This window comes from Macrobrachium rosenbergii, chromosome 12 (assembly GCF_040412425.1).
Source record: "Macrobrachium rosenbergii isolate ZJJX-2024 chromosome 12, ASM4041242v1, whole genome shotgun sequence".
NCBI lineage: Eukaryota > Metazoa > Arthropoda > Malacostraca > Decapoda > Palaemonidae > Macrobrachium > Macrobrachium rosenbergii.
Genome location: NC_089752.1, coordinates 12,385,133 through 12,410,475, shown reverse-complemented (window position 1 = coordinate 12,410,475; position 25,343 = coordinate 12,385,133). Strand labels below are relative to the sequence as shown.

Sequence of the window (25,343 nt, the reverse complement as noted above, 5' to 3'; positions counted from 1 at the left end):
ATGATCTGTGGGAGTTTTATTTTTAATGGTGAAGAAACGCACGTCTTATTTTTATGACCTTTTTTTTCCCTGGTAATACAAGAAACTCTTAAATCCTTCAGTAACGTCGAAGGAGAATCGGGGACCGAAAGAAAACTTTTCTCCGTCTGTTGTGCAAGGAGGCAGAAAAAGTTCAAACAAGGGGTTTTGTATTTCTAATGTAGTGGAAGAATCGTAAAAATGGATACTCTGTATCTGGCTCACTTTTATGTCAGGCCTTTGGCAAACATTGTAGACCCGACACTCAAATGGAAAGTAAACACCCGGCACTAATATACGATTAGGGGTTTAGGCTTCCAAGGGGCCCACGACACTACGCATGTATGAACGTCGTTGTGAATATATTTACATGTTTGAATTTGTGTATAGCCTCTGTGTGTATATGTAAATATGTTGCCAGTTTTTACTTTACGTCTCTGCCTCCCTGGTTATTGGTTGCTTTCCATGTCAGGAGAGCGTGTTTGTAAATATATATATATATATATATATATATATATATATATATATATATATATATATATATATATATATATATATATATATATATATATATATATATATATATATATATATATATATATATATATATATATATATAGATAGATATTTATATATATGGGTGTGTGTATATATACCTATATATGTACATACATATATATAAATGTGTATGTATGTACTGTATGTATGCTTGTATGTGTGACGGTATTTGGAATGAAGGGATTTTCGCAGTTATTCATAGACACATTCACGTATTTGTTCCCGTATCGTTAATAGTCGCTTTGTTACTCCAGTGTATGGTTCTAAACCATCCAGGATTTCTTCCTTTCGCTGCCATATTGTTATTTATGTTTTTATGGCGTTACGTTGTCCCTTTATTGTTGTTGCTTTTGATGTTGCTGTTGGAATCACTATTAATTTTGTTATATTGTAGCTGTTCTGTCTTTTATAGATTCTTCTTATTAGTGTTGTCATAATGGCAAAAATACTTGTATTAAATATATTAATATATAATTTATTTCCTTTCTCTTGTATGGGAAGGGGAAATGTTTCCCTGAAACTCTTATAGGGATGTGAACTGAATTGACTTTGGGTTTTGACGATATTTAGATATTTCCTCAATAGCGTGGCAATAACTCGTCTCCCCCTTTTACAGCAGATGCTTAGCAGCACCCTCGGATGAAATTGTGCATCATATACGAATCCTTTCGTGAAAACTTTAGTTATCCTCCAGTTCCTGCGCTGATATTCGTAGCGAGAAATCTCGTCGTCTTGAGAAAATGCCTCGTTAGAAGAAGTTCTGTCCAAATTACACCCGAAACTGTATACATTTTTGTTTATTCTTCTAAAAAAAATGGATGGTAAGAAAGTTACCCTCCTCACTTTCTTGTTTCTTGCAGAGACTCGAATTGGGATCCTCCGGCATTGTGTGCGCGTGTGCGTGCGTGTTTGTGTTTTTATATGCGTATTTGTAATCATGTAATTCTTGAGCATATTTTCTAAATTTCGGTAATACAACCCTCTACAGTAACAGCATGGTATTAATACTTTGTAATGAATAAGCTAGCGTACTTACACCATCGTTTTTTTTTCCTTTCACCTTTTCCTTACACTTGTGGATGTACATACCTGTCTTCAAAAAATTTAGACGTTTTACTTCTTCAGCGGATGTAGCCTACATTTGATTCGTACCGCCCCCGAAAAAGAAACTACTTTTCGTTTCGAGAATTTTTCACATCCCTAACGATATTTCGAAGCCTGTTGGCCTTTGTTTGCGCATCAAGATCTTTACTTGTCATCAGGGACAAAGTCAATAAAATCAGCTGAGACGATACAGAAGAAACTCATCTAAATCTGGGAGGGGCGGCCGCTGTTTTATTGGGTTATTCTATTTGGATTCTTTATTTGGTTATTTTTCTCCAGCAGAAAAGCTTATTGGTGTGCCGCAGGGAATTCTAGGAAACTGTAGGTGATGAATTTTCTTTTAGAGGTCAACTTTTTTGTATCAATTAATGTTGTGATGTTGTCTGGTAAAACTAAGAAGAGAAAAATCTTGAGTTTGAGATCCACTGATGGATTTCTGGAATCTTGAAGGTAATCTTTGACAATATACGTTTTTGACGAATTCTAACGTGTAAATGAATTTTTAGTTTGGCTACAGTGCTCTATGCTTGGTTACGTCAGGACCCTATGTTTGGTTACGTCCAAAAAAATATGCAGTCAGTTGGCTTGGAAATTGCTTTTTGGTATTCTTTAAAAATAAAAATCTGATATCAGAGTGTTTTACAGCAGGATTTGGGTGAGGCTGTTCGAGTATAAAATGTCATTTTTTATTATGTTAGATTTTCTCATAACGGGAACTGATAGGCTTTGGTTATTCTTGAAATGTAGAACGATCTTCCTAATGGGGCTCCTTTTTCATTTCTCTCTTTTATGTTGGTGAAAACATTGATGCTCTTTGAAATCATTTCATAATGCATTGTAATCATTTCACTAAAGTATATTCTTTGAATGCAGTTATTTTGGAGTTGATACTACTTTGTTCTTCGTTGGTATTAGTCCTGTCGAGGTTCTTATTTTGAGAGTAAACTTGTTGGCTAAGTATTAATATTGATAGGTTAAGGAAAATATCTTATGTTGTAGTTATTGTGTGCTTGTAAGCTTGTATTTGTTGATTGATTGTACAAAGTTAAGTATACCGTAGTTTAACCAGACCACTGAGCTGATTAACAGCTCTCCTAGGGCTAGCCCGAAGGATTAGATTTATTTTTGAGAACCAATTGGTCACCTAGCAACGGGACCTACAGCTTATTGTGGAATCCGAACCACATTATAACGAGAAATGAATTTCTATCACCGGAAATAAATTTCTCTAATTCTTCATTGGCCGGTCGGAGAATCGAACGCGGGCCCAGCAGAGTGTTATCCGAGAACGATACCAACCCGTCCAATGAGGAACTGGTTGATTGTACATATTCGTTATTTTTCTCTGCCATTCACATACGGTCACCGTGTTCTGTGGTCTTAACTTTGAAAGTTAATGGAATTTCGGGCTTGTTCCGCATGAATTCTCATTTTGATTAACAGTGATGTCTTTAAGCAGCACTGTAAAACAAAATATAAACAGCAAACAAATCTTTACTGCATACTTGAAGAAAACCAAATTCTCTCTTTGAATATTTAGGAATTACCGTCCTCACCTTGTTCTCGAAGGGGGGAATTCTTTTCGAAATTCCCAATATCTGGACCAAGTCTAATTCTCAGGTACTGCAACCGTTTTTATTGGCTTATTGCCTCCACCTATTCTTGCATCATTTTTAACACGCTTAGGAATCTTTCACATTGTATCTCTGTTATTAAGATTATTTTATTTCTGGGGTAAATAGTATCTGAAAACCTTCTCTGCTGTTTATTTGTTTTGTTTTGGTTTTACCTTACATCAGAAGAAGATTCTGTTCTGCAGACAAGTCCAGTCTCTGTCATGCCTATGAACTTGAGTGCCAAAGTAATATTTATATAATTTTATTCAAAATTCCCATATTACTCCATTCCATATGAAATTGCACTTCTAAACTTGGGTGATCTTTCTTAAGATTGTGTAAGCGAGAGTGTCTTAAAGTGAGCATTTAGGTTTGTACTGATTACTTATGTTCGTTATATTTTGTATAGTTAATATCTGAGAGCCTTAGCATGGAGGGTGATTATGAATAGGTTATCCAGCCTTTTGCGTACTCGTCTTTTATCATTTATTAAGAATTTCATTCACTTTTCTTTGTCCATCCAAAGGGAATTGCACTTTGGATATTCAATCTTCTTTTTCCACCCAAAAGGGAATTGCACTTTGGATATTCGCTTTTTCCATCCGAAGGGAATTGCACTTTGGATATTCATTTTCCACCCAAAGGGAATTGCACTTTGGATATTCGCTCTTTTTCCATCCAAAGGAATTGCACTTTGGATATTCACTCTTCTTTTTCCATCCAAAGGGAATTGCATTTTGGACATTCACTCTTCTTTTTCCATCCAAAGGGAATTGCACCTAGGATAAACCTTCTAACTTCGTCGCGTAGACCTCTGGCCTTGTGCGTTTTTCCATCATATTCTCTTACAGCTTTGTCTCTTGTTTAAATTCGCGCAGTAAATTCTGCAGGGCACAAAGCCTTTCTGGAGGGAGCAGCGCTCATTGATTCGTCCAATTCTTTTCTAGACCTTTCAGCTTCCCGGAGAACATTTCTTATATATCCCTTTTTGTTTTTTTTTCAGTTTCACGTGCGTTCTCCTATTTTTAACATAGGAAAATAGTAGTGTCTAATGCTTTACGTCTGTAAAACAGCGGTGTCCTAATGTTTTACATTGTAAAATAGCTGTGTTGTAATGTTTTACATCTGTAAAATAGCAGTGTTTTCATTTTTTACTTATGTAAAATTGCAAACCCCTTCAAGTTAATTTAAGAATATAGTCAGAGATTAGCGGGAAAGGATGATGGTGAAGGTGAAAAGGATTTAAAGTAATGACAGTCTTGAGCTGATGGACTAGAAAAAGGAACGCTCGTAAACATTTAATGGCATTTTGAACTTATCGTAAATTTGGCTTAGATGTGAAAGACATCGCTGTATTCACGGACGTCCTTCGAAGGAAAGAAACGGGTGAATGTCATTAGAAAATCATCCTGAAAGAAACCGTAAATGTGTGTTCAGAATTATTATTATTATTATTATTATTATTATTATTATTATTATTATTGTAAGGTAAATGCAAAAACTGAAATTCGGACCAAACAAGAAGAGACATCATGAGACTGGGCGCTTGAAAGGATTTTAGTACTTCACTTTGACTGATTCCACCTCCGACCTTTTTTCTCCTCCACTCAAACGATTTTCTTCGGTATTTTAGATCTCTTCACAAGAGTGATGATAAATCTTCCTTCCCCCTTTCATCTTTTCTTTGGAAGTCGTTTTGAGATGGAAGCATTCTTCTCATCCCTTTTATAAGGTTTTTTTTTTTTTTTGTGAAGACTCTCCAGAGATACGCTGTGAGTACATCTCTTACCAATTCGACCTCTATGCATTCTTTGTTTTGGCAACTTTTCGAAGGTAGCAACAGATTAACTTTGCTTATGGCTCATCTTCTTGAAAACAAAATCGCCTCAGCAAGCAGTCGGCTGCATATCCTCTTTAGTTTGCGTTATTTTTCTCTGTAATTCACACTTCTGTATACTCAGTAACTCTTGATGTAATGTTATACATCATAGGGAGGACATTTTTGCTTATAGCCTGAACTTAACCTGGCCATGGATCCTTAGCCGGTCAGAATTTTCCATTCATTTATGAGAACCTCAGTTCTTGCTCCTTAACAGTTGTCTCTTGTCTGCAAAATCATTGAAAGTTTAAGTAGTGTATCTTACACTTTATAACCTTGGATGCGTTTTAAGATTATCCAGGCTTTGCGTTTCATTTTGAAGAAAATCTGGGGTGTTTGAAAAAAAGTGGATTATTGGAACTCTCGTGAATACACTGGTGATTTTGAGATAATTTTTTTATGTAATAAGTGTGGTGATTTTGATATAATTTCGTAAACTGTTTACACTCAAGATAATCATGGTTGAACTATAAAATGGCCCTTTTTTTTGCCAGTTTTAGAGGGGAAATCCATATTTCTGTTGCGAAACTGAAAGTGTTGGGCATACACGAGTAAGGAGAGATTTTTCTGTAATATTTTTGCACATACCTTGTCCCTAATATATGCTACCATTAATAGCATGAAAATGATAGCTGGTAGGTAGGGGGTGGGAGATTTTCCGAGCATTCAGGCACTCGCCTGTAATTTTGTAAATTTTTTTACTGAAGATTTATTTTTAGAAGTATTATTATTGTTACTACTACTACTACTACTACTTACTACTACTACTACTAATAATAATAATAATAATAATAATAATAATAATAATAATAATAATAATAGTATGCCTTGTACAAGATAACGCTAATTTATTTCTTGCAAAATGCAGCGCTTGGAATATTGATCAGCCGTGCCTCATGTTTTATAGGTGGTGTTTTCTGTTATTTTTTCTAGAAGAAATGACGAAATTAATCTTTTCAACCATGTTAATGTATGTATGTTTGTATATATATGTATATATGTAATATATGTGTATATATATAATATATGTATGTATGTATATATATATATATATATATATATATATATATATATTATATATATATATATATATATATATATATATATATATATAAACGCACATACATGCAAATAACAAATATAGGACTGAGTCCTTGCATATAATTGTAATATTTCTGTATTGTACCAATAGGGAAAATAAGACGTTTGAAAAATAGATAAAAATTAATGGCAGCTTCAGTGGACAAGAGCACGAGCTCTCTATATGAGGAAAAATTTAATACATACAACAATAAGATTTGGATCCAAGATAGTACGAGAGAAGGATTTTTTTCCAGTGTCTTGATATCATCATATGGACAAAAATATCCGTCAGTACTGGGCTTATCTCACTCTGCCATTCTAGTTTTTTCTATTATTGTACTACACAACTTCTGCTGTATATTTCACTATACTTGTAGTGCACACATCACCCATTCAGCAAGTTGGAAGATTAACGGGAGATAACTTAAAAGAACGGCCTATATTTATTTATTTTCTTGGTTACTCTACTCATAACCAGTGGCATGGTTTCATGGTGTTGTTTCATGGTAATATCTGAGGATGCTGGTTTTGTAAAAGAAATTCTGTCTCTAGAATTAGAGCAAGGAAATTGCCTTTGAATAAATGAAAAGTACTATTAGTAACTGTGAATATTTAATCCACTCACAAGATCCGTTCGGGTTGCGGAAATGGAGAGAGAGAGAGAGAGAGAGAGAGAGAGAGAGAGAGAGAGAGAGAGAGAGAGAAATTATTTCAGAAACTCTCCGAGAAAGATTAGATGAGCGAGTGTGGCCAAAGGGGTTGTGTGTGTGTGTTTGTGTGCTGGGCTGGTGGGTGGTGGGGTGGGGAGGATGGCGACAGTTGTAAGTGATTGGGTACGAAGAAACCTGGTGAATTGAGAAAGAGGATAAAATATGAAAAAGTTATATCTTTCTTTCTGCAGTTCTGCTAAGAGGAGGAATTTGATTTAAAAATAAAAAAAGAAAAACCGGCTTACGATCCGTAAAAGACTTTGAAATAACCTCCCAGAGGAAACTTTTGAAGAGCGGTAATTTCTTGAATTTCTCGTGTTGTGGTAGTAAGGATATTTGTTTGCCAAAGATATTTCTGAATCCATAGATATTATTTTGAAAGAGAATTTGGGATTTTTTTATTTTAGTTTATATACTCAATATCTAACAAACGCTGATAAGTTAAGTATACCTTAGTTTAACCAGACCACTGAGCTGATTAACAGCCCTCCTAGGACTGGCCCGAAGGATTAGATTTATATTACGTGGCTAAGAACCAGTTGGTTACCTAGCAACGGGACCTACAGCTTATTGTGGAATCCGAACCACATTATAGCGAGAATTGAATTTCTATCACCAGAAATAAATTCCTCCGATTCTTCATTGGCCGGCCGGAGACTCGAACTCGGGCCTAGCAGAGTGCTGGCCGAGAACTCTACCGACTCGTCCAACGAGGAACTCAAACAAACGCTGATACATATGCTTTGTGACACAAAAATAAATTTGTTATGAAAGGAATTCAAATAATTCAAATAACATAGCAGTAAACTGAGCTCTATTTTCTTAATATATACATGCATATCGTTAAGGATAAATGTGACTCCATCGTTTTATTTACATTATGGTAAATGACAGATGTTTAAATGCGGACTACACGGTAGGCAAATGCAATGTTGAATGAAACAACCGGCTCAGTAGTTAGAAAGGTGTTGCCGAACATTCTTGATTACTCTAGAGATACGAAGCTCATTAACTTGATGTTGTTATATATGGGTTCTAGCTCGAGACTGTGATGATCATGGTAATAGTTTTATGGTTTTTATACAGATGTATATATATATATATATATATATATATATATATATATATATATATATATATATATATATATGTGTGTGTGTGTGTGTGTTTGTACGTATGTATATTTGTATATGTATATAAATATGTATACACACATTATATATATATATATATATATATATATATATATATATATATATATATATATATATATATATATATATATATATATATATATATATATATATATATATATATATATATATATATATATATATATATATATATATATATATATATATATATATATATATAGAATGCATTATATTATGCAGGCTCTGTCAACTGTGTAGGTCGCTGTCTTCGTGTTGCATTTGTTGTTGCTAACATTATTAACCAGTATTTTTTTGAGCCACCATCATCCAATCTGCAGCCAGTTTGACTGGTCTGTTTATGCCTCGAACTGTAGGTCTTAGGATTCATAAGTTTCATGGATTTAGCTGGAATTATTGTCACTTTCAACCAGCTTGTTTACCGTCAATTCTTGTATTGCGATTGCCAGTGGAGGCATTTATCACGTTGCCGCTATTTCGAATTTTTTCTCACTGTTTTCATAAGATAAAGAAGATAATTTTGACACAGGTGGTGTCTAGAAAGAAATTAGCAATCTCTACTCGGAATCTATTATCATCGGGGAAAACTTTTATGAAATTCATTGGCCAGCCGAACTTTCAGCTCCCATCTCAGCAAGAAACGTAAATTAATTCTCCACAAACTTGGAACGTAATTAACGAAAAAAGTCAAACCTGGTGAGTTTTGCCTTTCTGAAGAAGGGAATGGGGTTTCTTACTGTCTCCAATACTGAAAGGGAACCCAAGAAATTATACCGAGAACTCCTTAGGGGACTACGGAATTAACCCATCTCTTTTTTCGTTCTCAAAAGTTTTCTGGAGGAAAGAAATAAGTTTGGAGAAACGACCTGGAACATTTCTTCGGTGGTGGGGGGCTTCAGTTCTTCAAAATGATCTTTTCTTTTTTCCTTTTCTCTCTCTTTCTCCTCTCTCTCTCTCTCTCTCTCTCTCTCTCTCTCTCTCTCTCTCTCTCTCCCCCCTATTCATTTTGCTCTTTTCTTGTCTCGTCTGTGCCAGGCTATTGTGGTCTTACCTTCTTTAATCTTTCGTTCGCTGTGATTGATTGCGAGCGACAATAATGAAGTTGAAAATACTTGATATATATATATACACACACACACGTGCACACGCGCAAACAAATGAGAGACATAGGCGTGTGATTAGCAATGAAGATTTGCGCTAGGGGTTTATACAGAGAGAGAGAGAGAGAGAGAGGAGCAAAGTTGTTTGTGGAATTTTAATACACATAATGTATAAAAGAAATTTATGACAATTTTCACAAACAACTCTCTCTCTCTCTCTCTCTCTCTCTCTCTCTCTCTCTCACGTATGTACCCTGAGCAAATATTCAGTGTTAATCACCCCCTTGTCTCGTGTGTGTCTGTATATATATAATATATATATATATATATATATATATATATATATATATATATATATATATATATATATACTGCATCCTCTCATATTCCACAAATGTTTATGTGGAAAATGACATTTGTTTTGTAGTGAGTAGGATGGTGAAGGTGAGCCCAATACGGGCCTTAAGCCGGTACCTGGTCCTAAGCCCAACTCCTTGTATGTTGCTGTATATTTGCCAGGCTTGCCCTTTTTTCCTGTTATTGTACACTTATTGTTAATAAATGACTTTGCTTTGTATTGCTCTATTTTCCTCTTTTGTGTTATTATTCATCTTCTACTACACTTTTATTATGATATTCCCTCTTGTAACTTTCCATATAAATGTATACATGAATGATGGAAAGAAAACTGTTTTGAAGCTTTACTCTGCAGTATCTTTTCATATATATGTATATGTGAGAGAGCTTTGGTCAACAGATTCGTTTCATATATATGTGTATATATATGTAAGAGAGAGAAAGAAAGGGAGAGAGAGAGAAGTTGGGTGTGAAGCTTTGCTCCTCTTTTTTTATCCTGGAAGGTAAAGCCAGAATTCCAACTTTTATCCCACCGCCGGTAACTCCTAAAATGAAAACGTTTGTATCCTGACAGCAACAGCAACAGCAGTTACAGCACTGGTGAAATTCGTATTACAGTTGCAGTCCATATAGCTTCTGCCATGTTTTGCTTTTTGGGTTTATAAGTCGGATTTACTCAGAACAATCGCCCTTGCTGTTAATCTAACTCTCATAGTCTGGGAGCTTTATACACGCGTGTGCAGCATAACCTCAAATTCTCGCGTTTTCAACATTTCTCCTTTTTTTTTTTATTTTTCCGTATTTGTGATTCATTTATGATAGCTGAAATACTAGTATGTTTTTTTTATTTATCAAAGATTTAAAGGATTGTTTTTCCATTTTTATATAGCTTTACGAGAGCATGAAATTATTTACATTCAGATAGCGCAGCTATCAAATTCTGGCTCACTAGAGTTCACGTCATGTGTATGCCTAGCGTTAGTCTGCTGCGTTTTCATCACCTCATATTTTATTACTCTTCTCCCAACAAAGTGGTCGAAGCTTGATATCTTAGCTATTTTGATGTGTATTCTGTCATTCCAGTCAAGAATGAAGTCATTTCCATATTCAAGTCAACGTATCTGTTGATATGTTTCTCCATTAATTGGCACATTACATTTTATATATATTTTTTTTTTTATCCAAACGTGCATTAGGAACAAAGTCGATCAAAAATCGACAAAACTAACCACCCTTCTTCCCAGTTAGCTACATTCGTTACTTTCAAGGTTTATTTTATCTGATGAGAAAGAAAGGCATCGTCGGGCTGTAGGACTTCTCATAAAATATGAAAAATATTTTACTAAACGCGGAAATGGCAAAGTTTCATGCTCTGTAAGAAATTCTTCTCAAAAAGATTATCCATTATTCGTCCTACTAATGTATTGCTCCTCGAGAGGTGTCTCCTTTCTTACCTATTCCATAGAAAATGAGAAATTCATTGAAAAAAAAAAGTTGAAAGAAGCGATTTTTAAAAAAGCAATTTTTCAATTTTATGCCCCTTTAAATTAAATAAGAATGTAGCACAACGATATAAAAAAAAATTGTTTCTCCACCCTGCTCTGAGATAGCCATTGCATTTGTAAAATCATATAAAACTGTTTATTCTGAAGGAATTAGTTCTTTTATGGTATTTTGTGTAGTTCTTTTATGGTATTTTGTGCATGCTTATGGAAGGCTTCAGGCTTTCCCTTTGATTTCTCAAAAAAAAAATTATACAGTCGTGGCACTGGATTAAATTTAAGAATGGAATAAAAAGTGGAAGGTCTTTTGTGGACAAGGGAGCTCATTTTATTAAATGCGAAAGCTTTGGGAATTTGGGAGAAGTTTTCTTTTGTTTAGCATTACAATGGAGATCATGAACTTGGATAAGAAATGCTAGTTGTTCCTAGAAAGTTGGTAGCTTATTTTTCCATACTTTTTTAACACTGTTAAAAGATTTCAATGCGTTTTTTGTGTTTCCCTTCGTAAAGAATTGATTTGATTTGTCATAAATCATGTACATGAAATAGGCGTGAGTGTTCTTGCTTTGTGTATTGGCAAGGGACTCGGAGTGAGTGAGAACTATTTCGTGGTCTGTTAATGCAAAGAAAATTGTAATATAACTTTTTTACTTTGGCTTCTAATTTTTCAGAATTCCTTCTTTCATGTTATAATGTTCCTTTTAAAAAAATAAGGCGAGCGTGGTACTCATTCCACTATCGCCATTGATTATAAAGCGACTAAATAAAATTATACATTTTGCCTCGACTTGTTTTACTTAACAATGCTTCATGTATCGTATTGTAGATAAATTTTTTTTTGTTTTTACGGCAGCTAGGTTTAGTGCATAATCCAGACTCCATAATTGTGTTTGTGTTTTTTTAACTAATCTTGATAAAGAAGGAACAACGTCGCAAATAGAAATTATTTAGTTACATTTTTGTGACAAGGGAAAATGATTTTAATCCGAAACGAGATAATGCAGTAAGCCAAACGTTTCCAAGCTTGTTAATGCATTGGAGACACTGAAAAAAATAAGCATTTTTTTTTATTTGAGAGAGGCAACTGAAGGCTTTTCGCTTTAATATCCACGGTTTTGTTACATACTAAAGCTTCCTTTTCATCTGGTTGAGGCTTAATGAATATTGCTATTTCATGTTAATCATAATGTCTTACATTATACATTTTTTGCTCTTCATTGTATAACTGAGCTTCATCAGCTACGATGAACCGCAAATTAGTAATGTTGCCGGTTACGTAAATCCCATCCAACCATTAGGGTGATCGAAGAATAGCTAAGACAAAATCTTTATACTATGCTCACATAACAATTAAAAATATTTATTCACACCCAGTAGTCAATTTATCTATTTTTATCTACATACTTTGTCATGTGTACTCACAAACGTTTGCACATATATGGTGTACATGATAAGAACGTATATAAATTTTTAAAGACAAATAGGTACATCGTTTACTGGATGCGAACAAATTACTTTTATTGTTCTTCTCTGAAGTGAACTGCAGAACAAACCTTTATACGTAGTGCCGAGTTATTTGGGCTCTGTGCGTTGTAGTGGCACAAGGAGAAATCTGTCGTCAGTTGACTTTCTCCTACAATTTAAGAGACTCACTCTCATGAAATTCCTTTCTTACATTGATATATTGCTTATTATTTCCGATACATATGACATGTGTGTGTTTAAACGTAAATGTTTGCATTTTCATTTATATGTAGATGGATTTTTGTTGCAAGATACAGCAATTATCATGTACTGGAAATTGCTTCATCTGATGATGAAAGGGCGCTCTATTTTAATGGTCTTAATAAGATCATTGTAACCAGGCTCTTACTGTGACTCTTTTTCAGTTAAAATAAAATATTTTTATTCTTTGTACGCCTGCTGCCGTTTCTCCTTCAGTTATTGTAGTGTTTTTGCCCTCAGGTCTTGCGATCTTGTGCTTCAGTTCTTGAACAGTGATCATAAGAATTTCTCTTCTAGATATCTTTTAATGCCTTCATAATTCATGCAGGTTTTATCGAACAACTTTAACCTTTTCTGAATGATGTATCGATAGAGGTTAGTAGTTCTTCGCTCACGACCTTGTCGCATCAAGTTCATTTAGTTTTTCGTAATAACTAAACATCCTACGTCTATGTTGTGTCAGTGAATGGTTGACTTCCGTTGAATTAAAGAGAGGTTTGTCTTATATCCTGAGGTTGATGTCATCCTCAAAACCTGGCAATGGTTTTATTTAATATTTATTTATTTATTTATTTATTTATTTACTTTTTCGCTGAAATGGTGGCGTTGTTCTTAAACTAATGAAACCGCCTTATATTTTGCAATGAAACTTTAGAAATGCAAAATATTAAATTTTTTAATAATGCCTTTTTCGTAATGAAGACTTATGGGTACATCCTTTTGTGAACTTAAAAATATAACCATCCTTCATCCCCGAAGTATCGCTTGCTAATTTACCAACTTAATCCTGTGTAAGTCTACAGATCGCTCAAGTGTCAAGAACGTACGTTTTCTGGCATCATTTAGGATCTTGCTGCAAACCTCGCAACAGTTAACTAATATTGGTGACAAAATATAAGTCAAGTAAGATCTTAATGGTGTGACATCGCCTAAATGAATATGCCTCCCGTCAATTTCGTTTTACAGCTTGGCGGAAAAATGCTAAAAGAAAGCGTTTTAGTCGTCTCCTCTGTCCTTATGAACGTAACTAAACGAATCTTTGAAATAGAAATTCTCTTAATGCTTTTATGTTTTAAAGCAACGTCGTTAGTGCTAAAATGTTTCATTTGTCGTCTGAATATTTTTCCCCCTTCTTTCTGCATCTGGACATCTTTTCTTTAATTCTGTCCTACACATTCATGTCTGTTTTTATTCGTGGCATTTAGATCTGCGTCAGATCCTTCGCTTGTGAATCATTCTTTTTTCTTTGTGCTATGTATTTTCTTTCTACCAAGGCTTTATGAGCAGTTCCATGTAGTATAACTATTAGTCTGTTTCGCTTATTCATATGGTGTGGTTAGTATGGCAGAGCCAACTATTCATGCGCATTTGCAAGTTTGCCTTCTATTCCAATTCTGTTGGGTTTCCCTTTTGTTTCTCGTTTTCCATTTCCCAGTTTTTTTTTTTTTTTTTTTTTTTTTACTTTGTTTCAGTCTACAATAGAAGATAGTCACACACAGATGGTTCACCTTTAATTCATATGTTCATTCAGCTATCCAACTCATTCTCACCATTACTTGCGTTCACTTCATAATTTTTTTACCGTTAACATTTTTATGGAATGTTTTCCCTTGCGCATATAACGTTTCCTTTTTGTAGTTCAGCTTTTTTGTCCCCCATCAGAGAATACAGTACGCCAGCAAACACCGGCTAACTATTCCATCTCCCATCGACATTTCTTAGAATCCACACAAAACATCCAACCATACCGGCACAGCTTCTCTCTTCATCTCCCACAGCATGAATATTTTAATAGTCTCTGAGATATAACACGGCTTTGTCGTTCACATCCTTATTGTTGATATAACTTACCTCTAAAAAAAAGAGCTCCTTTGCATATAGGCCTTTATGGGGAATTGTAATAGGTTTCTTAGTCAGCAATTTTCATTGCCTTGTCTTTTTTTTATTTTATTATTCTTTCGTATAGACTAAACGACATCCGTTAAGCTTTTTCAAGCTGAGAGTATGAGAAACGCTCACAGTAAGCTATAGCTTTTGTTTGTATCTTATCTTGAAAGTGTCAACAGGCCTACAGTGTGAAATGCGGTATGTAAAGTTTGTAGTTCCGTCCGCCACCGCTACCATGGGGTTGGGACGATTACATACAGGTAATCCCGCCGGGGACCGGGGCCTCTCGCCACTGGCCTCCCCATGAAGTATGCAGAATGAAGAAGATGCCTTGGTTCTCCAAGTCTAGCTGTCGAGTTTACTACCTTCACACTATCGTCCAGCCCCTTTTATAATCCTTGCCCTTATTTTCGACGGCACTGGTAAAATGATAGTGATAATAATAACCGTAATGATAATATTCTTCCGTATTCCACATGACAAGTATGCTAGTCGACGTTTTGAATCTGCATTCAGTACAAGGTCTGTCCTTGATATGTGATAGGTCGTGTTTTTTAGACTTCTCATTATTCTTTTAATTTTGTTTTCATAATCTCCTACTAAATTTCACTTTCAGTCATTCATCTCAGTCTCGTACTTGTATATAATGTGCTTCATGGGCTTCGTCGTGCAGATCGTCAAGTTGAAGAAAACAGACATAAAAGATGGCAATTTACTTGCTATATGCACCTAATACCTCATAATGAATAGTGCTTCAGCTCTTCACAGTTTTGCCGTCCTGTGTATCATACTTTAATACAACAATAAGCTTGAACTTGCATGCATGTATGTCTGTATATATATGTGTGTATATGTATATATATATATATATATATATATATATATATATATATACATATATATACATATATATATATTTTTTTTTTTTATTATTATTTTAAAAAAATTATTTCGCATTGCAAATTTTGAAACCTAAGGCCACGGTCGGAATCTGGAAATCCTAGAATATGTTTCCATGCAAAGATAAATTATGTTAAAAATTTTACCCAGGTCCCAACACAACAGTTGATATGTCACGTCCTCCACACAGTGTATATAATTTATATTTGGTATACAGACCCAACAATATCGCTGATGAATAAAGGAGAATCTATGTTTCCAACGCTTATAAAGTTCTTCATTTAAAGAATGCCTCATCGGCTTACTCGTTGCAGATCTTCGGGTCACAGGGGTAAAACAGCCATAAAGATAGCATTCTGCTTACTCTGTGCACATAATAGCCCCTAATGCATAGTGCTTTGGCTCTTTTTGCGATATTGTTATTCTGTCCATCATACATTAAAACAACATTAAACTTGAACTTGCACGTATGTATATGCATATATATATATATATATATATATATATATATATATATATATATATATATATATACTGTATATAAACTATATGTACTTGGATTCGTAAAATGTATTTATATATATATATATATATATATATATATATATATATATATATATATATATATACACATACATACATATATATATACACAATATATGTGTATCATACATTAATACAACAATAAGCTTGAACTTGCATGCATGTGTGTGTATATATACTGTATATATGTGTATATATATGTATATGTATATATATATATATATATATATATATATATATATATATATATATATATATATATATATATATATATATAATGCAGACGAATCCTAAGTATATAGTTTATATATATATATATATATATATATATATATATATATATATATATATATATATATATATATATATACACACATACATACATACATACATGCAAGTTCAAGTTTAATGTTGTTTTAAAGTATGATGGACAGAATAACAATATTGCAAAAAGAGCCAAAGCACTATGCATTAGGGGCTATTATGTGCATAGAGTAAGCAGAATGCTATCTTTATGGCTGTTTTTTCCTGTGACCTGAAGATCTGCAATGAATAAGCCGATGAGGCATTCTTTAAATGAAGAACTTATGTTAAGCGTTGGAAACATAGATACTCCTTTATTCATCAGCGATATTGTTGGTCTGTATACCAAATATAAATTATATACACTGTGTGGAGGACGTGACATAGCAACTGTTGTGTTGGGACCTGGGTAAAATTTTTAACATAATTTATCTTTGCATGGAAACACATTCTAGGATTTCCAGATTCCGACCGTGGCCTTAGGTTTCAAAATTTACAATGCGAAATAATTTTTTTAAAAATAAACGCAGTTATTTTAGTAAGAAGCCGAGGTAAGCAAACATTTCGGAGAATCTTCAGGGAAACATTTAGGAGAATCTCCTGAGAACTAAACTTCAGTAAGCCATTAGAGTTGTGTGGAAGATTTTCACACAGGATAAAAAAAAAGTTGCGATGTATGACCATTCGTATATCTTTCCGTTCTGCGAAAGATTTGAAATGTAAGAGGAATTGAAATGTGCCTCTTTCAGCCTTACTTCATTTTGAATATATAATAAATTATAAATATATAGTAAATAACTTAATGGGAGCTTTACTTGCTTTTGATATTTCCTAATAAACTTTTACTGCTGCGGCTTCATGATTCTTAACTAGTAGAGCTCAAAAGTTAGAATTTGCAGTAATACTTTAGAATGCTGAAAGCAAAAGATTTACACTTTCCGAATTTCGTTGGCGGATAACACTCGGTTTTTTTATATATATATAAACCCTCGTTTTAGTTTTCTGAAAAGAAAACTATTGTGCTGGCTTTGTCTGTCCGTCCGCACTTTTTCCTGTCCGCCCTCAGATCTTAAAAACTGCTGAGGCTAGAGGGCTGCAAATTGGTATGTTGATCATCCACCCTCCAATCATCAAACATAACAAATTGCAGCCCTCTAGCCTCAGTAGTTTTTATTTTATTTGAGGTTAATTTTAGCCATAATCGTGTGTTGGGCAGCGATATAGTACATTCCACCACCGGCCCTTGGTTAAAGTTTCATGGGCCGCTGCTCACACAGCATTATACCGAGACCACCGAAAGATAGATTTATTTTGGTGGCCTTGATATACACTGTACAGAAAACTCGATTGCACCGAAGTTTCTTCGGCGCATTTTTTACTTGTTTATAGTGTGAAATGCTGACATCTACAGATGGCTAATCACCCCATATGTAACGCATGTGAACCCTGATTTTGCCATGGAAATGTGGACATCCAGAGATGGCCAATACTATGTAACTTAGATAAGCTTTACATTGAAATTGCTGATATCCAGAGAAGGTTATTCTTTCCACGTATGTCGTTAGTGACCTTTGTTTCCGTGGAAGCGTGGATATCCAAAATTGGCGAATCTTTACACGTATCACGTAGGTAAGCGCTGTTTGTCCTTGATCCAGGATGCAGCTTTCGACAGGTTACTCGACTGTTGTGTTTGTGTGGAGTAATTAGCATCCAGGTAACGATTTTCTCTCGCCTCTGGTACGATTACCATAGTGCTTGAAGTTCTGGTGTTTGCTGTGGCTCTTTCTCGAAACGTTGTGGGGCGATCCCTTCCGTCCCATGTCTTCACACGCGGTTCTGTGTTCAGGAAAGACTTGCAAGCAAGCGGTATGTTCATAAGCTTTGTGTACTCATTATTATTATTATTATTGCTATTATTATTATTATTATTATTAGAATGGTGTGTCTTTTGCCTGGCAAGCAAGCGGTATGTTCATAAGCTTTGTCTACTCGTTATTATTATTATTATTATTATTATTATTATTATTATTATTAGAATGGTGTGTCTTTTGGATGAAAGACGGTGTTGTACATTTGTCCCTATCCAAGTGTAAGGGTAAGTGGTGTCACAAAGAAATATGCGGATGGTTGGGGAATCTCATGGTCGCAAAAAAACTTATCAGAGTAGAGCAAATCAGTACTCATCAGCAACAAAATTGAAAATGAGGCTGCAAAAGGCATCAGGATCAAAATTCTCTCTCTCTCTCTCTCTCTCTCTCTCTCTCTCTCTCTCTCTCTCTCTCTCTCTCTCTCTCTCTCTCTCTCTCTCTCTCTTTCCAGGAAAACCTTACCTATCTGCGGTCTTTAGCTCGTTTCCATGTCGTGATATTGTTGGCTGGGTGATTATTTATGGATTTATGGGCTGTCTATCCTTTTAATTGACGACCCGAGGAGTGTTGACAGGAGTGTCACTCATATTTCAGATCACTCCTTCCCCCCATAAAATTTAACTGGCTGTTCCTATGAAAGAGATTCTTGCTTTGATACAATAAATGTTTTCTTTCTTGGTGCCTTTGTACTTCACACTTTGGTTTCTCGGCGTTAATTCTTGTTATAAACGCTTTAGTATTTCTGTTTTCGCCTATCTATTTACTTCCTTTTTTTCCCACGTCGTTTAATTACACTGGCAACGCATTTATTTAAAAAATCGGTGGCTTATAGGGAAGTCGATTTTCCATGCGTCATTAATGCATGTATTTTTCTTTTTTTTTTTCACAATGAATCCGTGGAAAGTTTCACCTCGCCATTTTCAAGTGTTTGTAAATGGCGACGGCCCGAGTAATTTCATGTACGAAATGATATTTGCTTTTTCCAAATGCAGTGTGCGGGTTTTGTATGAAAAATGTTTTTTGGCTTCGGCCATCAAGCCAGATATGTAATGTCAGGACGTGTTGTTCATTACCAGAATGCGGAATTATATCTGAAAGGCAAAATAAATAGGAGAGCAGTGATCTCCATCTGGTAGTTCGAAAGCGTTGAAGCTCTCTAATCCCAGACACACAACAAACCAAATTAAATTAACCTTTTTTTTCGCCTCCGCATTTCTGTTGCAGTTCACTTTTGCCCGTTTTTGCGTATGAATGAATTGTCGCTTGCTTTCATGTACGGTGTATATTATATATATATATATATATATATATATATATATATATATATATATATTATATATTATTATATTATATATATATATATATATATATATATATATATATATATATATTATTTATTTATTTATTTATATATATGATTGCATACATATTGAGAGAGAGAGAGAGAGAGAACATACTGATATTGTTTAGTCTTCATTCGCGTAAATAACTCAGACAGGCGTTTAATGGACATATTCTGTATTCGACCTGAACATGTGGCGATTGCAGCATATGTGGTTGGTATTTGATTGACAGGTGACCTAGATTTATACTAGCATGACGCGCTTTGTTCGCTAGTCTTCCTCTCCTCTATATCAGATTAAAAGTGATTTGAACTGGTGAGGATTCAAAACCAATTACAATTTTCTTTTTGTCATTCTTTTCCAGAGCAAGGTTATACGAGTGTGTTGTCTGAATTGAAAATCATTCCCGTCTTTGTTAAGTCAAGAGAATATTGCTTCGCTTGGTTCTGCGTTACGAAGATTTGTGTCTTTCCCCTCCGTCCTTTTTTTTTTTATGCAGACGTCCAGACCATATTGTTCTAAAGGACAGTAGCATTTGAATGTTAATCTCAGGCCATGCTGAGTTTTGTTCAAAGAAAGGTGTTCGAACACATACATATTCTCAAAGCCTCCATTACCTGTGAAAAATTTTGCATCTTTTTTGTTGCCTGTATAATTAATCAGTGTGTATTAGAACAAAACTTGACTTGAGAAATGACAGCCTTTTGTGTGTTGTCAACTTAACTATTCATTCCCAGTGACGATGACTTAGATTGATTACATTTTTCATCAGACAACTTATATTGGAATAGAGAGATGGGGGGCACATTAGCGTGATGTGAGCTTACAAAATTCATATAGTTAATGATTTATTGTGTTTACGTGTATGAGTGAAATAGAACTGATCCCTGTGATGATATATATATATATATATAAGAGTAGGTATATATATATATATATATATATATATATATATATATATATATATATATATATAGAGAGAGAGAGAGAGAGAGAGAGAGAGAGAGAGAGAGAGAGAGAGATAATATACATGTATATATATATATATTTGAATATATATATATATATATATATATATATATATATATATATATATATATATATATATATATATATGTGTGTGTGTGTGTAAAAAGTGTGTGTGTGTGTATATATGTCTGTCTGTTGTGTGTGTATATGTGTGTATACATATAGGGCTAATTGCACACCACAAAAATATGAATACAATCTTTTTTATACATTTTTCTCTCTAACTCTCTCTCTCTCTCTCTCCTGTACGTATGGATTTGACTTACATTTGCACATACATCTTCATATATAAACTTTGCAAATACTCAGTGAATTCATTCATTTGTTCTGTGTTAGGCGGCTTGTTCTGCGAATTATGTTCTTCCAGCACTCTTATTTGCAAAAACCAAATCACCTAATTTTATCATTTGAAAGACAGTAATACATTTTACGATTCATGGCTCTGGAAAGGGACTAATTTTCCTTTCCTTTCCGTCAGAGTGGTTATTACGGCAGTGCGTCTTTGAGCCCAAGTTTCGATCTAATTGAATTTCATTGCATTTGTCCTAATTGTAGACTAGGTTACGTGGTAGATTTCAATTTTTCCATTGACTGTACGTTTTCTTCTTGTCTTTTAGATGTGGTTCAAAAGATAACAGAGGTGAGGGACTTCATATATGTTATTGATTTTAAAGAGGTCTGTTGCTTATATATCTCATGGAAATTTATGGTTTTCCTTTACCAACAAAACGCGACGGTTGTTCACATAACCTGGTTTTGGTTTTAAGTAGGTTTTCATCTGTAAGCATCCTCTCATTCATGTGGGACATTGTAATTTTCGCTGTGTACAGAACCTTTAACTTTGAACAGTGTCATCCTATTTTGCTGCATCCATGTCCCAAAAGTTTTCTTGCCCACATGTGAGTTTGGTTATGGCTGCATCTTAGGAGGCTTGTTTTCTTCATTAGAGAAGGAGCCCCCATTGCTCCAGCTGGTATATTTGGCCTGTATCTTCACTGTTGGTGCAGAATAGCTTACATGCTCATAGGTCTTATCAAGTCCGTTGGCCGTTCCTGTTGATTTCATGATGCTTTTTTGAAGATCTAAATTACTGTACTTGGCTACATTAACTTCCTACAAAACAATGTGAGAAAAAACGAGTCTGAGTTGATGCGGACTTAGCTACCGACGAAAGAGGAAGCTGTTTCGCCTTTGTTTCTCTTCCCATCGTCAGTAAACAAAATAAACAAATAAAATTTGTGGTGAGTTGGCATGGACCATGGCTAATGATCCGAATACACGTCCTGATTGTCTCAGCAGCTTGGAAAAAGTTCTTACTTGACCAGTCGTTGCGGTTTGGGTGGTGATCTAGACCTGAATGGGAATCTGTTGGGAGTAAAAAGTTCCGCTTGTCTGAGTTGACATTTTTAAACCAAAAACTAATGAATGAAATGTGGCTGCAGTCCATGAAATTTTAGCTACGATTTAGGCTCGGCTCTAAATATGCATTAAGATCGGATTTTAAGCCTTCCATGGAACAGGAGTAGTCGCTTAAGTAGTAATCCGTTTAATTTCGTCTGGCAGGAAACGATAATGTATCCAGATAATGGAATATTATTAGGAATATTTGCCGATGTGTTTTTTTTTTTTACTCATACTCTTACTATGTTTTTATTTCAGTCATGATTGTGAATATCCAAGTAATTGTGTACCTTTATTTCATAACGGTGTACCTAATGTAATTCTGAATATTTTTACTATACCTAATATTTAATCGTCCCGAATAGTGTTCATTGCCTTCAGTGTTGCGAAATACTGAGTTTTTACTCTATCTTGGTTCATACTGACGTCAATCGTTGTCTTCCTTTTAAATGTTGCCAGCTGTATCGATTACAGTTAATTTGACCTCTGTTTTCAAAACTCTACCAGTGCACGAATTCATAACTTTTTCTCCCCCCCCAAAATTTTCACCACACAGAAAAATAACAGCATTACTTTTGCTGCTAGATCAGCTTCTTCCCCAATTAGGTAGATTTCGCCGGCTTTTTAATAAACGGGAACTAAGCACACTTTTATTATATATTGAACCTGGTGAATAGAAGTTGCTAAATGCAAAATTATAATTCTGTCGTAATTGTTCTCAGTTAAATCGTTTCTTCTTAGTTTTTATGTACTGCATCATTCAAGGTTATTCATTATTAGATGCATTAATAAAAGAGAAAAATTTTTATTTTCGTTTGATATCAACTGGCATTTGGATCCAGTATACGTCATGTGTGATTTTAGGATTAGTTATCTAATGTTTGTCGAGTATCCTGTGGAATAACTGGGTATTCTGAAAAATATATGGATGTTATTTTCCAAATGGCTCTTCTGCTATAATGATAATAACGGCTTCTCTCCATTTTTCTCCCGCAGGTGAAGATGTGACTGGTATGGGTGGCGTGGGCGTTTTCCTCATTACCACGCAGGACGTGAGTGTGGGCCAGGAACTCATGTTCTGGGCCCATGACCCTACCCTCGCCTGGTCCCGCAAGAAAATGGAAAAAACCAGTAAGTGGACTTTTTTATCTTTAGTTGCAAAAGATTTTCGTTTTTTCCATGACCAGACTCTTTCCGTTTCAATCAATCCTTCTACCTGGTCTTGGGTTGGCTTCCAACACTGGTTTCAGGAGTATGAGTGGTCGAATTTCGTTCAGCCTATTTTTGTAATTTTATGATATATATATATATATATATATATATATATATATATATATATATATATATATATATATATATATATATATATATATATATATATATATAGAAGGTCCGCATTTGACTGGACGGACAATTTTATGAACAGACGTTTCACCGATATTATGAATCTGCTTTGAGTGAAGCATTAATATCTGAATAAGTAACTTATACCTTATAAGTTTTATATATATGATTCATAGCAAAGTAGCTATATCTGTAAATGTAAAGGAAATGGTATTTTCAGCATACGAACTGACATTTTATAGCGCAGTCACCAGTAACAGTTAAAACAGCTGTTGATAGTCAAAGGTGCAGGGGTTAAACAAAGCTTGAGATGATCTCTGTCAGGGGAGAATGTAAGATAGAAAAAACGTAAGAAAATAACTAAATGAATAATACTACTTGAAAATAAGATTTTTTTCTCTAGCCCTTGATAGCTTCATAATATAATGAATGGTACCGCTCTTATTCTGGCAAATCGTATGCCAGTAATTTCGAACAATAGTGTTCTCCTTGATGGTAAAACTTTAGCTATCCAGCTTCAGTTGAATTCGCAATGGTTGATAGATATTTGCTCGTAAAGCCAATGACATTGTCGACCGTAGGCCTGTAATCGAAAAAGCAGGTTAAAAGTACCTTAGACATTTCATAGGCTACTTAAAACTTTTCCCATAATTCAGGATGGTCTTCTCCATTATCGATGATGAAAGATACAAGGACTGGTGAGAATGAAAACAAACAGCGCAAAACACAGGAGAGGAATGGACACTTTGTCAGCCGCTGGGTTGTTAAGATGGGATTAGGCCTGGTAGTTTAGTCTCCTAACTGATGAGTTACTAAGGTCACATCGGGAATCAATGGCACGGGGTTGCTTCGGTAATGGGTATTGACGGGTCACTAGAATAATTAGGCCAGCTCCTATGTTAATTACCTGAGGGACTGAGAGAAAGAGACTGGTTATACTGGTAAATAAGTTGCCTCCGGCAAGGGAGGGTAACTGAGCAAGAAAGTTGCGAAATTACCTCGGTGGCCAAATCAAGTATTCTAGTCAACTTGCCTTTTGGAGGAATGACTGTTTTGTCTTGTTACTGGTTAGGAATAAACAATGAAGCTTGCAATTGTGAAAAAAATTACAAAGTATATTTTAACTTACCAGGAGTAAGTTTAAAACCATACCAAAAAAACGAGCTTTTCTATACAGGCTTTATGAGAATGGTGTCCACAACATAGTTACCATCATTTCGGTTTTTTTTTTTATTATTTATTTATTTATTTATTTTTGTAGCTGTTGCAGTTAGCCTTGAACTTCACAGCATCAGAGATAGAGGAATTCAGTAGAAATATTAAAAACTATAACTATTTGGGAGGCTTAAATCTGTAAAAGTTTTCAATCTCACGTTCGTGTAATTTGCAGCTGCAGTGCAAGCCTTGTTGGCCTTCATAGATGAGTTAGATAAGGTGGCGAGTTCAATCCGTAAACAACGTTAAATTCTAAATAGTCCTAACGCAGATCATCTTTTCTTTTCACGCAGTACGAAAACCAGTTGCAAATTCTCCCAACTTCGTCATTTTCATAGTGTAGGGTTCTTGGCTGTTTTCCTTCTAACAGCCAAATTGTACTGGACGCAATCAACTAATTGTTCAGAGCTTTAATCATTAAAGCAGTTTTATTCCTTCTTTCAGCTCGATGATTTTGCACGTTAAAGAATCTCATTTTACGGTAATCAGAAGAAGCATTCTAATTAACTGCTAGTTATTCTTAACAGCCAAATTGACGTTGGGTTTAGTCATACTCTTCATGGTGTGTGTTGTCTCGTTATAAGTTGATTTGATATGCGTATTATTTTTATAATGAGGTGCCTAATTGCCTTGCTTCATTTAACCTTTTGCAACCGTGTTTCCCCCGAATGATCTTGTTAGGGATA

The 25,343-nt window shown here is 34.6% G+C and overlaps 1 protein-coding gene across 4 annotated transcripts in view; it reads left to right on the top strand.

The window, feature by feature from the left end:
• LOC136844392 (uncharacterized) overlaps window positions 1–25,343 on the top strand; it is a 464,343-nt gene that overhangs the window by 350,812 nt on the left and 88,188 nt on the right. For all 4 annotated transcript variants that reach the window (XM_067113510.1, XM_067113509.1, XM_067113511.1 and 1 more), the window contains exon 6: window positions 23,095–23,229. In XM_067113510.1, coding sequence (XP_066969611.1) covers window positions 23,095–23,229 — 135 coding nt within the window. The remainder of the gene's footprint in view (window positions 1–23,094; window positions 23,230–25,343) is intronic.